Here is a 16,337-nt window from a genome sequence, read left to right as displayed (position 1 = left end):
AAGACAAAGAAACAGGTCACAAATGACAGAAATGGAGGAAAGCAAACTACTGGATATAGAGTTCAAAACCACACTTATAAGGTTTTTCAAGAATTTTCTAGAAACCGTCGATAAATTGAGTGAGACCCTCCAGAAATCTAATGAGACCCTTGAGGTTATGAAAAAGGACCAACTAGAAATTAAGCATACACTGACTGAAATAAAGAATATTATACAATCTTAGCATATCGGATCCAGCAGTACGTCAGAAAAATCATACACCATGACCATGTAGGATTTATCCCAGGGATGCAAGGATGGTACAATATCCGCAAATCAATACACGTTATACACAACATAAACAAATTGAAAGAAAAAAACCACATAGTCATATCAATTGATGCAGAAAAAGCATTTGACAAAATCGAACACCCATTTTTGATAAAAACTCTCAGCAAGGTGGGAATAGAAGGATCATACCTCAACATAATAAGAGCCATATATGACAAACCCACAGCCAACATCATACTCAATGGACAAAAACTAAAACCATTTCCCCTAAGAACAGGAACAAGACAGGGATGCCCCTTCACAGTACTCCTGTTCAACATAGTACTGGAAGTATTAGCCATTGCAATTAGACAAAAAGAAGAAATAAAAGGCATCCAAATTTGAAAAAAAAAGAAGTGAAACTGTCCTTACTTGCAGATGACATGATATTATACACAAAAAACCCTAAAGACTCCATCAAAAAACTATTAGACTTAATAAATGAATTTGGCAATGTAGCAGGATATAAAATTAACGCCAAAAAATGTATGGCATTTCTATACACCAATAGTGAACTTACAGAAAGAGGGACTAAAAAAACAATCCCATTTACCATCGCACCAAAAAAATTAAGATACCTAGGAATAAACTTAACTAAAGAGGTAAAAGACTTCTACTTAGAAAACTACAGGACGTTGAAAAAAGAGATAGAGGAAGACATAAACAGATGGAAAAACATACCATGTTCTTGGATTGGTAGAATCAACATCATTAAAATGTCCATACTACCCAAAGCAATCTATAAATTCAACGCACTTCCCATTAAAATACCAACGGCATATTTCACAGACCTAGAACAAACTCTCCAAAAATTCATCTGGAATAAAAAGAGACCCCGAATTGCTGTAGTGATCCTGAGAAAGAACAAAGTAGGTGGGATCTCAATACCAGATATCAAGCTGTATTACAAAGCCACTGTTCTCAAAACTGCCTGGTACTAGCACAAGAACAGCCATATAGATCAATGGGATAGAATAGAGAGCCCAGAAATCGACCCGAACCAATATGCTCAATTAATATTTGACAAAGAAGGCAAGAACATACAATGGAGTCAAGATAGTCTCTTCAATAAATGGTGTTGGGAAAATTGGACAGATACATGCAAAAAAATGAAACTATACCACCAACTTACACCATCCACAAAAATAAACTCAAAATGAATAAAGGACTTAAATGTACGACGGGAAACCATAAAAATACTAGAAGAACCCAAAGGCAACAAAATTTCAACATATGCCGAAGCAGTTTCTTCACTGATACAGCTCCTAGCCTAGGGCATTGGAAACTAAAGAGAAAATAAACAAATGGGACTACATCAAAATAAAAAGCTTCTGCACAGCAAAAGAAACCATCAACAAAACAACAAGAAAACCCACTGCGTGGGAAAACATATTTGCCAATGTTGTCACCGATAAGGGCTTAATCTCCAACATTTATAGGGAACTCATACAACTTAACAAAAGGAAGATAAACAATTCAATCAAAAAATGGGCAAAGGACCTAAATAGACACTTTTCAAAAGAGGACATTCAGAAAGCCAAGAGACATATGAAAACATGCTCAAAGTCACTAATCATCTGAGAAATGCAAATCAAAACAACAATGAGGTACCATCTCACACCTGTCAGAATGGCTATCATCAACAAATCAACAAATGACAAGTGCTGGAGAGGATGTGGAGAAAAAGGAACACTCGTGCACTGCTGGTGGGAATGCAGACTGGTGCAGCCACTATGGAAGACAGTATGGAGTTTCCTCAAAAAACTAAAAATAGAACTCCCATTTGACCCTGTGATACCACTTCTAGGAATATATCCCAAGAAACCAGAAACACCAATCAGAAAGGATATATGCACCCCTATGTTCATAGCAGCACAGTTCACCATAGCTAAGATCTGGAAACAACCTAAGTGCCCATCAGTAGATGAATGGATTAGAAAACTGTGGTACATCTACACGATGGAATACTATGCTGCTGTAAAAAAGAAGAAATTCCTTTTTATTTTTCCTGTGCTCTTTCTTTGTTTTCTTTTTTTTTTATTGAATAAAGTATTACAAAGGGTATTACATATGTCTCCTTTTTTTCCCCCCGCCCTTGACAATCCCCTGGCCACTCCTACCCTCCAGTGTCTTATGTCCATTGGTTATGCTTATATGCATGCATACAAGTCCTTCAGTTGATCTCTTACCCCCTCCCCTTCATGCCCCCCAACCCTCCCCGGCCTTCCCGCTGCAGTTTGACAGTCTGTTTGAGGCTGCTCTGCCTCTGTATCTATTTTTGTTCATAAGTTTATAATGGTCTTTATTATCCATGAATGAGTGAGATCATGTGGTATTTTGCCTTCATTTCCTTCATTCCCTCTTTTAACTCTTACTATTTGCAACGGCATGGATGGAACTGGAGAGCATTATGCTAAATGAAATAAGCCAGTCAATGAAGGAAAAATACCACATGATCTCACTCATTCATGGATAATAAAGACCATTATAAACTTATGAACAAAAATAAATACAGAGGCAGAGCAGCCTCGAACAGACTGTCAAACTGCAGCGGGAAGGCCGGGGAGGGTTGGGGGGCATGAAGGGGAGGGGGTAAGAGATCGACTGAAGGACTTGTATGCATGCATATAAGCATAACCAATGGACATAAGACACTGGAGGGTAGGGGTGGCCAGGGGATTGTCAAGGGTGGGGGGAAAAAGGAGACATATGTAATAATCTTTGTAATACTTTAAGCAATAAAACAATTTTAAAAAATGTTCCTCGGGGACATAATAAAGGCCTGAATGGCCTGTCCGGCATGGCTCAGTGGTTGAACATCGACCTATGAACCAGGAGAGCACGGTTTGATTCCCAGTCAGGGCACGTGCCTGGGTTGTGGGCTCAGTCCTCAGTGGGAGGAATGTGGGGGGAAGCTGATCAATGATTCTCTCTCATCACTGATGTTTCTATCTTTTTCTCCCTCTCGCTTCCTCTCTGAAATCAATAAAAATATATTAAAAAAATAAAATAAAATAACAATGAAAAAAAAAAGAATATTATACAGAGTTCCAACAGCAGACTAGAGGATCGCAAGAATCAAGTCAAAGATTTGAAATATGAAGAAGCAAAAAACACCCAACTGGAAAAACAAAAAGAAAAAAAGAATCCAAAAATATGAAGATAGTGTAAGGAGCCTCTGGGACAACTTCAAACGTACCAACATCCAAATTATGGGGGTGCCAGAAGAAGAGAGAGAGCAAGATATTGAAAACCTATTTGAAGAAATAATCACAGGAAACTTCCCCTATCTGGTGAAAGAAATAGACTTACAAGTCCAGGAAGTGCAGAGAACCCCAAACAAAAGGAATCCAAAGAGGACCACACCAAGACACATCATAATTAAAATGCTAAGAGCAAAAGACAAAGAGAGAATCTTAAAAGCAGCAAGAGAAAGACAGTCAGTTACCTACAAGGGAATACCCATACGACTGTCAGCTGATTTCTCAACAGAAACTTTGCAGGCCAGAAGGGAGTGGCAAGAAATATTCAAAGTGATGAATACCAAGAACCTACAACCAAGATTACTTTACCCAGCAAAGCTATCATTCAGAATTGAAGGTCAGATAAAGAGCTTCACAGGTAAGAAAAAGCTAAAAAGGAGTTCATCACCACCAAACCAGTATTATATGAAATGCTGAAAGGTATCTTTTAAGAAGAGGAAGAAGAAGAAAAAGGTAAAGATACAAATGATGAACAACAAATACACATCTATCAACAAGTGAATCTAAGAATCAAGTGAATAAATAATCTGATGAAGAGAATAAACTGGTGATTATAATAGAATCAGGGGCATAGAAAGGGAATGGACTGACTATTCTTGGGGGAGACAGGGGTGTGGGGGGTGCAGGAAGAGACTGGACAAAAATCATAAACCTATGGATGAGGACAGTGGCGGGGGGATAAGGGCAGAGGGTGGGGTGGGAACCGGGTGGAAGGGAGCTATGGGGTGGAAAAGAGGAACAACTGTAATAATCTGAACAATAAAGATTTAATTTAAAAAAATATTTTTTTAATAAAAGAACATAGTAGGTGTCAGAGAGGAGGGGGTTGGGAGCTGGGTGAGGAGGTGAAGGGATTAAGCAAAGAAAAAAAGAAGAAGACTCATGGACACAGACAACAGCATGGTGATTGCCAGAAGGAAGGGGAAAGGCAGGAGATAGAAGAGTAAAGAGGGCATAATTGGTGATGGAGGAAGACTTGACTTGGAGTGGTAAATACAAATGCAATATACAGGTGATGTACTGTATGTAGAATTGTATATCTGAAACTTACATAATTTTATTAACCAATGTCACTACAATAAATTCAATTTTTTTAAAAAGCACGGTACTGACATGAAAACAGACACATAGATCAATGGAATAGAATAGAGAGCCATGAAATAAACCCACAACTATTGGTCAAGAAATCTATGACAAAGGAGGCAAGACTATACAATGGGATAAAGACAGTCTCTTCAATTAATTGTATTGGAAAATCTGAACAAACACATGCTCAAAAATTAAACAAGACTACTCTCTTACACCCAATACAAGAATAAATGAATTAAAGACTTAAATGTCAGACTCAAAACCATAAGACTCCTACAAGAAAAACACAGACAGTAAACTCTTTGACGCAGGTCTTCGAAATAATTTTTGGATATGTCTTCTCAGGGAAGGGAAACAAAAGAAAAAAATAAACAAATGGGACTACATCAAACAAAAAGGTTTTTGCACAGCAAAGGAAACTATAAAAGAAACGAAAAGACAACCTACAGAATGGGAGAAGATATTCGCCAATGACATATCCAGTAAGGGGTTAATATCCAAAATTTATAAGGAATTCATCTTAACACCAAAAAGACAAACAATCCGATTAAAAAATGGGCAGAGGACCTCGTAGATATTTCTCCAAAGAGGACATAAAGCTGGCCAGTAGACATATGAAAAGGTGGTCAACATCACTAATTATCCGAAGAACAAATTAAAACCAAAGTGGAATATCACCTCACATCTGTCAGAACAGTTATCATCAAAAAATCAACAAACAGCCCAGCAGGAGGAAAGAAGGGGAGCTCAGTGGTTGATCATCGACCTATGAACCAGGAGGTCATGGTTCAATTCCCGGTCAGGGCACATGCCCAGGTTGTGGGCTTGACGCCCAGTGTGGGGCGTGCAGGAGGCAGCTTATCAATGATTCTCTCTGATCATTGATGTTTCACTCTCTCCCTCTCCCTTCATCTCTGAAATCAATAAAAATATATTTTAAAAATCAACAAACAACAAATGCTGGCAAGGATGTGAAGAAAAAGGAAACACTGTGCACTGTTGTTGGAATTGCAAATTGGTGTAGCCACTATGAAAAACAGTATGGAGGTGCCTCAAAAAATTAAAAATAGAACTACCATGTAACCCAGCAATCCCCCTAATGGGTATTTCTCCAAAAAAAATCCAAATCACTAATTGGAAAAGATATATGCATCCCTATGTTCATTGCAGCATTAGCTACAGTAGCTACATAATAAGTTATGGAAGCAACCTAAGTGGCCATCAATAGACAATGGGATAAAGAAGTAGTACATACATAACGAGATATTACTCAGCCTTACAAAAGAAGGAAATCTTACCAGTTTGGACAGCATGGATGGACCTAGAGAGTATTACATAAGCTAAGTGAAATAAGTCAGATAGAGAAAAACAAATACCATGTGATTTCACTTATATGTGGAATTTAAATGAACAAGCAAAACAGAAACAAACTCATAAATACAGAAAACAAATTGATGATTGCCAGGTGGGAGGGGCATGGGTGATTGGGTGAAAAAGGTGAAGGGATTAAGAAGTACAAAGGCAGAGAAACTAAGATGGCGGCATAGATAAACACCGGGAAATAGTCGCCTCCCACAACAATTGAAAATTAGCCCAAAGGACGGAGCAAACATCGTCCAAAACAACAGGAAGGCTGGCTGAGTGTAATTTCTACAACTGGAAGAAAAGAAAAGCACGCTGAGAGCCAGAGGAGCTGCGGAGGCTGAGTGCAGAGGTACGCGGCGGCTCGCGCGCGCGGAAAGGGGGTGGCACCTGAGGACGCGGCTGTCTTTTTGAATCACAAGCTCCCGACTGCTCTGATCTCCGGTTCCGGGAAGTCTCTGGGGACCCAGGTCTCATACGGGGAGAGGCTGCTCTCTCAGGCGGCAGCGGGCGAACTTGGGGGCAGATTTCCCTCGGAGGTGCTTGCAGCCATTGCCGGGACACTGAGACGCGCAACTCCGGGCGCGGAGAATCAGCCATAGCTTCTTTCTACGCCCTTTGACTCCCTGAGACCCCGCCCCACCCGGGCTGCGGCAGAGGCTTTTGCATGTGAATGCCCCAGAACTTTGCAACCTGATAATTACCTAACTGCAGCCGGGCCAGCCAGACCCGGAACTTCCAAGAGAAGGCCCAAGGCCCCCCAGCGGCTTGCATTGCTTCACAGCTGAGCCTCTTCGTAGTTCCTGCTGTGTGGCCTCAGGCAGGGGCTGAATTAGCACCTCCTTAGATCCAGGAGCCACTGTACCCAGTGGTCAGAGGGGGTCCATTCTCCCACTTCAGACACAGCTGCTTCCCACAGCCAATTGGCCTGGAGGTCAATTCCTCCCAGTGATCCTACAACAAGCGAGGCACCAAGAGTGCACCAAGAGTGTCCACCCCAGGTAACTGGGGAGGCTGAGCCACTGGGCCCTACAGGACACCTGGCGCTCAGGGCCACTCTATCAACACAGGGAAGCAGCCAAAATGCGGAGACAAAGAAACAGGTCACAATTGGCAGAAACGGAGGAGGCCAGACGACTGGATATAGAGTTCAAGGCCACGTTTATAAGGTTTGTCAAGAATTTTATGGAAACCGCCGATAAATTTAATGAATCCCTCAAGGAGTATGGTGAGACCATGGAGGTCATGAAAAAGGACCAATTAGAAATTATGCATACACTGACTGAAATAAAGAATACTTTACAGAGCTCCAACAGCAGACAAGAGGATCCCAAGAATCAAGTCAAAGATTTGAAATGCAAAGAAACAAAAAATACCCAACCGAAAAAGAAAAAAGAAAAGAGATTCAAAAAATATGAAGAGAGTGTAAGGAACCTCTGGGACAACTTCAAGCGTACCAACATCAGAATTATAGGGGTACCAGAAGGAGAGAGAGGGCAAGATATTGAAAACCTTTTTGAAGAAATAATGACAGAAAACTTCCCCCACCTGGTGAAAGAAATGGACTTACAAGTCCAGGAAGCGCAGAGAACCCCAAACAAAAGGAATCCAAAGAGGACCACACCAAGACACATCATAATTAAAATGCCAAGAGCAAAAGATAAAGAGAGAATCTTAAAAGCAGCAAGAGAAAGACAGTCAGTTACCTACAAGGGAGTACCCATCCGACTGTCAGCTGATTTCTCAACAGAAACCATGCAGGCCAGAAGAGAGTGGCAAGAAATATTCAAAGAGATGAATAGCAAGAACCTGCAACCAAGATTACTTTATCCAGCAAAGCTATCATTCAGAATGGAAGGTCAGATAAAGAGCTTCACGGATAAGAATAAGCTAAAGGAGTTCATCACCACCAAACCAGCATTATATGAAAAGCTGAAAGATATTCTTTAAGAAGAGGAAGAAGAAAAAGGAACTCTTACCATTTGCCACAGCATGGATGGAACTGGAGAGTGGATAAATACCACAAGATCTCACTTATTTGTGGAATATAATGAACAACATAAACTGATGAACAAGGACTGATCCAGAGACGGAGAGGCATTGATTGGACTGTCGGGCCTTGGAGGGAAGGTAGGGGAGGGTGGGGGCAAGGGGGAAAGATCAACCAAAGGACTTATATGCAAGCATATAGGCCTAACCAATGGACACGGACAACGGGGGGGTGAGGGGGTGAGCGGGGAGAGGGGGGGTAGAGGGTACACATATGTAATATCTTAATCAATAAAAAATATTAAAAAAAAAAACTGAAAAAAAAAAAAAAAAAGAAGTACAAAGGCAGGGGAAGGTGGGTGGGAAGAGATCAACCAATGAACTTGTATGCATATATGCATAACCCCTGGACACAGACAAGGAGGGGTGGGGACTGGGGTTGGGGTAAAGCGGGGGCCAGGAGTAGGCTGGAAGAGATTCATGGGGGACAAAGGAGGACTTATCTAATACTTTCAACAAAAAAGATTAAAAGGAAAAAAAAGTACAAAGGCAACTTATGAAATAGTCACGCAGAGTAAAGTACAGCATAGAGAATAGGTCAATATTATTGTAATAATTATGTGTGGTACAAGGTGAATACTAGATTTGTTGGGGGATCACTTTATAAGTCATATAAATGTCTAACCACTATGTTGTACACATGAAACTAATATAATGTCAACTGTAATTGATTTAAAAAATTTTTTTAATTAATTTTTTTGAAGAAATTTCATTATGTTGTATAATGGCTCATCTTCTATTGATGCACAGAAGAGGATACAAACTATGGACAAAATATAATATATGTCAAAATGTTAACAGCATTATTTCTAGGTTGTGAGATTATGAGTGTGTTTTCTCTATTCCTGTGCTTTCCATATTCTCTACATTGATCACGTTTTACATTTCTTAGATAAATGAAATCATTCTCTTTCTTTTCCCTTAAGGTGACAGGCACAATTGTAGTAAAAGAGAGAGAGAGAGGACACAAACATTAGATTTCTTACTTTCCTTTCTGACCCTCCTAAAATCTCAGTGTTGTCACCTGAAAATGGGTGACATCAACTCCCTGACCGGATGATTAAGACTCACCAACAAGAACATGTTAATGTGCTGAGAACAGTAGCCCAGCTCCAACGCTGCCACCCATTTAAGCTTCAAGCTAGTGGCCCCTTCTCCACCCGCCTCCAGAACGTGGGTCCTCCACTCCCCGGGTCACTCAGCATCTAGAAATTCAGAACCACAGACAAGGATTCTGCAGGGACCAGTTCTCATCAGCACCAACTCTCCCCAAGCTACAGAGCTCCAAAGTCAGAGGCTAGGGCAGTGGACCCAGAAGAGGCTCAGCTGGTATGCTGGTGAGGTGAAGAGCGCTAGTGGGATTTCAAGTCCTAGTAAACACATTGGGTCCTTCCCCAGGTAGCAAGGGGTCTTCCCTTGACAGGAGAGAAGAAACAGACTTGAGAAACCTGTGTGATACCTCTGTCCCCCGTGCGCTCCTTCACCCACTGGGTGGCCGCAGCGATGCTCTCTGTGCTGGTGACATCCAGGATCACCGTCTCCAGCCTGTCTGACGTCTTGCCCCTCAGCTCCTCGGCCCCCTTTTCTGTCAGACATGCAGCCAGCACCCTCAAGCCTCGTAGGTCCAGCTGCCTGGCCAGCAGGTTCCCGAAGCCCGAGTCACAGCCCGTGATGAACACATACTTGTCTCGCAGGTGGCTCACCACCTGTCGCTCCCGGTACCAGCGCAGAAGGTAGTACAGGCCCAAGAGGATTGCCAGGTACAGCCACATGGCTTTCCCGGGACAGGCAGTAGGCAAGGGTGAAGTGAGAATGTGGCCAGTGTTCAGTCAGGAGGATCTAGGAGCACAGGGTATAAGTTAGCACACCAGCTCCAGGCACTCTGGCATGGAGTCCTCAGGTCTCTCCTGTTCATCTTGTTTAGTATTTATATGTTTGTTTAGTGAGTATGATCGCTTCTTGCTCATTTTGTAGATCTTTGGCACACCTACACCATTTCCAATAGGTGACATTGCATTGCTCAGGAAATCCCTGGGCCTGAGCATAGTTTTCCCAACCACCTGATCTTGGTTCTCCACTCCTCCCTCTTTCCCTCCTCTCTTCTTTCCCCGATCAACCTGCCCTTAACTGGAGCCCCCTATGATCATGGTCTCATGGTCCAGACTGTCTTCTTCCCCTTTTCCTGCTCAAGTCTCCCTGACCTACGGGAGAGTTTCACAAAGAGGACGCTTTTTGTATCAAGATACATGTAAGTACAATAGCCAGCTCTGCTCCAAATACCGTGTGGCGTTGGCAGCGGGCGAAGCCTCTGAGGCTCTTCTCATTTGGCTCCGCACAGAATTCACTCCTAAGGAAACTGAGCTCTGCTTTGAAAACTAAGTTTTGGATTAGAAAGAGAGGGAAAGGCGTATAATGTCCCCTGCTGATGTACAAACTTTCAGGGGCAGAAAGGTGTTCAGGAGACAGGAGGGTGTCTGACTACCTCAGAGGCAAACAATTGGAGAAGAAGGGAATGAGGCAGCCACACTCAGAGAAGCTTCTCCCGGCACCTGGGAGGGTGGAAAGGAAGGACCTAAGGAAAGAAGGTCTAACGGCTTCCCTCTCACTCCACGAAGATGCCTTGTCACAGCCCTGGCCCTCTGCCCTGTGCTGAGGCTCTCCCCTGCCAGCCACACGTGCAGAATCCAGACTCAGACTCCAAAGGTAGAAAGGATCCCCTTAAACAGGGACCAAGTATGGGTCCTTAACTTCACCATCAGGGAGGCTGTAAACCCCAGTAACCACAAAGGTCTCAGTCCACTTTGTATCGGGGTGATGATGGGGAGGTGGAGACATCTGCCCCCTCATGGGACTAAAGAAAGGACTGGACACTGGAGCCCAGACCAGCTGTCCCTGAGGGACTTCAGGGTGAGATAAGGAAACCATTTCATACAAGGGGGAGGGCCAGCGGGAGGAATGAGGCTGCAGTGTGGGACAGGGACAGAAGAAGCCAGTTCCAAGCTCTGGGGGCCTCACTCACTGTCCACAGTTTCACAGTTCTGACTGGTGAGCAGGCAAGAGTAGAGGCACTGGGAGAAGGGAGAGGCTTCCTTAAAGAAACCAGAGACTCAAATGCCTGGACATATGCCAGCAAGCAGAAGAGACAGAGACAGGCAGGGGCAGATCCAGCCTTCAGCTGTAACTCTGGTCTGCAGAGAGCTACTGTGTAGTTCTGAGAGTTTGTCCCTCATGGTGGGAGGCGGCAGCAGGATGGCACCTGCTGGCCCTGCAGAAACCAGCCTGTCCCTGCTCCCTGGGGTGACTGCCAGCACACCCGGCTACAAAACTTTCCCAAGATAGGGAAGGAGGAGGAAGGAGGAAGGAAGGAGGCCTGGAGCCCTCAGGGAGCCAAGGGGCATGCAAATCCTGACACCAAACCCTGCTAAGGGGAAAATCGCGGTTTCTTGGCAGCAACTGGAGATTTTGTTCCTTAGTGACCACATTCCCTCAACCACAAAGTCTCAAGGGCTAGTGTCAGGGCCAGCCTGACAGGTTGAGCCGGGCTGAGGTATGGAGGTGAGAATTGAGAAAAGAAAGGCAGGAAAGCAGGATTGGGAGGACTGCAGCTCATTCGAGGAACTGCAGAAAGTTTATTAGCCACACAATGCTATTTATACACAAGACACTGAATAGGAGGTCTGTCAAGAGGAATGTATTCTTTGTTCCTCTGAATCTCTAAGGGAGAGACACAGCAGAAGGACAAATTCTCGGTACAGCAAATCTCAGTGAAGTTACAGACTTCTTGGTAAGCCATGAAAGGCTGTTCTCATTCTACAAAGGTTGCTCTCATTCTACTGATAACCGCCATCCAAACAAGTCTGGGAAAACTGTGTGGGTAAGGGTCGCAGCCTTGCTAGCCCCTTCAGGTGCAAGGACCTTGTCAGCTTACACCCGGTCCCCAACAGGCTAGGAGGCAGAGAAATCTCCCAGCCCACAGGATCAGGGCTTCACTTTTGAGAAGCCTAAAAGCAACATAACTGCTTGGGGATTGCCAGGAGCTTCAGAGTCCATCCCAGTTGGGCACAATCACAGGAAGTTCGGGAGAGAGCAGTAAGACAGAAACGGATCTGGATGACACCCACTCACCTGGGAGCTACAGGGGCTAGAACGAGAAATCCTTCAGACGCAACCCAGAGACCGAGGCTCACTGCAGTGACTCTCTGCAGTAGATCTTTAACACCAAATGCAAGTGTGGGGGTAGCTTGGCCAGGCTCCAGGGCACCACCACTTAAGCAACATGGACCTGGAACAGAGACACGATCCCCCTGGTGGCTCCACAGAGTCTTAGTGGAGACTTCTGTCAAAAGCAAAACATCCACCTTCTATTACCTGTGTGGGTCCCTAAAGAGGGGATTGCATCATAAATGTAAAGAGGCTCTAGAAAGGGTATGGAGTGAGGGTTAGTTGTGCAAGCTCATTTCCAGTTTTATAGGTACGCGGCCCCACTACCTGGAGTGTGGATCCAAACATTTTGAGATGCACCCCTGCCTTTAGGTGTGAAGGTCTGGAATCGAGGATAGGAGAGTTACCGGTGGAAAGTCATTGAGCCCATGCTCCTCATAAAGGTCCAGGGCAGCAAAAGGAAAGAGTGAGGGCGGTGTCCTCGGGGCACCTCATGGTGTCTCATAGCATGGGTCCCAGCCCCTGACGGGTTCATCACACTGGACCTGGCTCCTCCCCAAGGATGGAGCCTAGAAGGAGGAGGGATGGGACCTTTTGGAGAGTCTGGGGGGAAGACGTGGGCTGGTTTCCACTGGTCTCCTTTGTTGTTGTTCCACCTTCAGAGTTGGCCCCTTGAGTCACCGTCCACATTTGGGGCCACTGGACCCTTCTGGATGCAGCTCTGCCCCGTGTAGAGCCTAGCATGGAGGGCCACGGTTTTATAACCCCACAGCTCTCTGATACTGTGGAGAGGACTCCTTGGGGTAAATCCAAACCTTCTGAACATACACTTGTAAGGCCAAGGTATTATGTGAATCAATGATTCTTTATTTTATTTCCATTTGTTTGGTGTGTCTGGCTATGTGTGTGTGTAAAGAATATTGTGCAATCAGAGACTTCAGATTAAACATGAAGTTCTTGCTTGGCTACTGAGTGGGAGACATGCATTGACCTTGAGTCAGCTGACACCAGAGCTTTGAAGAACGCAGAGATCCTTGAGGATCTCGCGGTCATCTCCGTGTCCTCAGCAGCCTCATGCCTCACACCGAGCTCTCACTAAGGACTGAGACCGAATGGCCCTGCAACATCCACCTCACTCTCTGTATCGCGAAGAACAGAGAGATTGTTCTACAACATGAGGGTCCCCTGAAAGCACCATATTCATGATTTTAAACTAAAGGAAGAAAACTAAGACACCTGGCCAGTACCCCCCAACTCCAATTTGTACTCCGCCCATGCATATCTTTCACTACGTGCTAATGCCCACTCTCTGTGTAGCCCGTACTCAGCACTTTGTCAGAAGAGGGGAGGCAGAGTCGGGCCTCAGCAAGCACTGCGGAATTAGGGAACTCCTGCCCAGAACACAGTGGGTGCTCAGTAAAGGCTTCAGAAAATGGAAGCCTGGGATCCAGAGGTGGTTCTACTCTCCTCCACTAGGAAAGCCCAGGATGGGCATGGGAACATGGTGTAGTGACAGAAGATGTGGGATCACAGGACTCTACCCGAGGGGACAGATACTCTACAGCTGGCTCCTGTGGCCGATGGGGCAGGCTGGTGGCTGTGCTTTTCACCCCTGTGTCTGTCCACAGAAGCTGATGGGAGGTGGAGAAGAGACCCAAGGCACCAGAGAAGTGCTGGGTCCTGCCAGTGCCTCAGGACTTGTTTGTCCGTCCTTCTACCTTATCCTGTGGCTCCAGATTTCTTGACAAATCCTGGAAAGGAGACATTAGCCCCTCAGCTCTCTGGCAGGAAGGAAGGAATTTCACTTCCCTCTTCAAATCCCTACTCAGGTCATTCCACCCATCCATTAACCACCGTTAAAGCACCTGACTCTTACTCTCATCTACACACACCCCACTGCTCCCAAAGGGCACCATTTCACTATGGGCCTCAATAAAGTTTTTAACTTTAAGGCAAATATAATCAGTGGAAATCCATGTTTTCAGGACAAATCAATAACTGGTTTTGGTGCTCTTTCTCAGGGTCCCTATTGAGACAAACCCTTCCTGCCAAGATCTGCTGAGTTGGCCCCTGAGGCTGATTGGTCATGGCTGTGCCATTTTCTTCCCTGTATTCCTGAATCCCCTCCCTCTCCTTTCCCTCCCAGGTCAAACTCCAGGCCATCTGCCCTCTAAGGAGCTCTCTCCTGCGATCTCAGCTCTCCCGCACCACAGCCATCCTCAGCCCTGTAGTCAATGGAGTCTCTACTGCTGATGTGATGAAGATGCTCCCCTGAATAAAGTACTTCCCTGACAACAGGGCCCCCAGAACCCAATTACCATAGCAGTTATGTACACGGATGAGCTGTGCAGTGGAATAAGATCAGTTCCAGTTCTGCCTCAGATGCTTCCTGACTGTGGGCAGGGACAGGTTCAATGAAACTAATTGTGTGGGGCCCAAAATAATATCTAAAACAACAACAATAAAAAAGGTGCTTCGAGTCCTATCCAGATGGCTCCATGGGTTGGAGTGTCATCCCATACACCAAAAGATTGTGGGTTCAATCCCCTGTCAGGGTGTTTATGAGAAGCAAATGAGAAGCAACCGATCAATGTTTCTCTCTCTCTCTCTCTCTCTCTCTCTCTCTCTCTCTCTCTCTCTCTCTCCATAAAAACATATCCAAAGGCAAGGATAAAAACAAAGTGCTTCCCGATGAATGCCTGGCACAAAGCAAGAGAAAAGGATCTGGAAGGTTCTGAGGCTGTGTGAAATCTTCCCCTTAGAAAAGTCCTCTCCAAAAGCACAGAAGCAGCAGGACTGAGGGAGGGCCCCTGTCCCAGTCCAAAACCTGAAGGAGTCAGAGAAGACCTCAACACTGTGCTTGGAGATGCAGTACCCCCACCTTACACGAACACACACCCAAGATGCTGGAGACGATGACCACCCTGCCCCTTGCTTAAGTCACCAGGGGTAGCAGACACAGGGTCACCTCGATCACCCCCAACAGGTTCACACTGAGCATTGTTATGAAGTCTTGTTTGGTCAGCCATTCCTTGGGTGCCGTGGGCACAGACATGCCAATTATTCACCAGGCCCCAGAGTCCTGGGCACAGTGGGAGTAAGAGAGCAATACTGTGCTGTGACCCTGTAGTGAGAACACATGTGTGGTTCCAATTTACATTCCAATTACGTTTATTTTATTAAGCCAACCACAGTGTGATGCCTGGTATAAGGACAAAGAGTGCGGGAGAGGAAACAGGAACGTGGTGGTTACAGGGAGTCAGAGTTTGCGAACGTGTTTAGCTACTAAATGGCAGGGATGGTCCTTCTCACTTTTCTGCTCCTCTGTCTGGCACACAATAGGCAATACGCCCATCTTTGTTAAGTGCATGGACGGAGTTTGAGATAGAGTAGTATTCAACACTATCTTATTGGAGAGACATAGAGACAGGTAGAGAGAAAGGGGTAAGAGACAGTAATGAAGGGAAAACTAGAGAAGAGAAAGGAAACGGGGGGGGGGGGGAGGGAAAGATGAGAAAAAGAAAAATCGTGAATAATTACTTTCCACACCCTGGTTGGGAAAGATACACTGAAATCCCAGGACTGGGGTTAAATAGAGATAGGCCGGCATTGAACACCAAGAGCCGAGCTTTGAGACAACCTGCATCAATCCCAAGGCAATATCTGCTCAGCAAGTCAAGTTCCCCTGCTATGCTGGGAAATTCCAAAGTTCACCCTGGAGTGAATGCTCAGGGCAGGCTTTGGGAAAAGGTGAGGAGGCCTCCTGCCACACCTCGTGTACACTGCACCCTTGGCTCCAGGAAGTGTCACTGTCTCCTCTCACCCTCCAAAGGCCACCCTTGGCCCATTCTCTAAGTCCCAAGCCCACTCAGCTTGCAGGAAACTTGTCTGGAGGAGACGGAGGGGAGACAGAGGACTGTAATACAGACCCGTAGATCTCATTGGCAGGGGCAGGTGTTACTGGTGAAAACGGGTTGTTTTGTGGTGTTGAGAGAAAAGAATTTCAAAAGGCACATATGTGGAGAAGTTTAAATGTGATGGGAAAAATCTATTATAATAAAAGTGTAATCTGCTAATTAGGCCGGACAAGCTTCCGGACGACCT

General features: G+C 45.0%; 1 protein-coding gene across 2 annotated transcripts in view; it reads right to left on the bottom strand.

Moving 5' to 3' along the window:
- Window positions 1-16,337, bottom strand: part of LOC308514293 (retinol dehydrogenase 16-like) — a gene marked incomplete at both ends in the record, with an annotated part of 37,741 nt that overhangs the window by 7,664 nt on the left and 13,740 nt on the right. The window contains one exon of one of the 2 annotated variants that reach the window (XM_081084382.1): window positions 9,532-9,844. The exons of the other annotated variant lie outside the window; for it this stretch is intronic. Within the exon in view, the coding sequence (XP_080940508.1) occupies window positions 9,532-9,844 (313 nt within the window). Of the gene's footprint in view, window positions 1-9,531; window positions 9,845-16,337 lie in introns of those variants that run through there. 2 annotated transcript variants of the gene reach the window in all.

The sequence above is a fragment of the Myotis nattereri genome, assembly GCF_964212035.1.
Source record: "Myotis nattereri genome assembly, chromosome: 2".
In the NCBI taxonomy this organism is placed as follows: Eukaryota; Metazoa; Chordata; class Mammalia; order Chiroptera; family Vespertilionidae; genus Myotis; species Myotis nattereri.
Note: the sequence above shows the minus strand (reverse complement) of the source record. Positions and strands in the feature narration are given on the sequence as shown.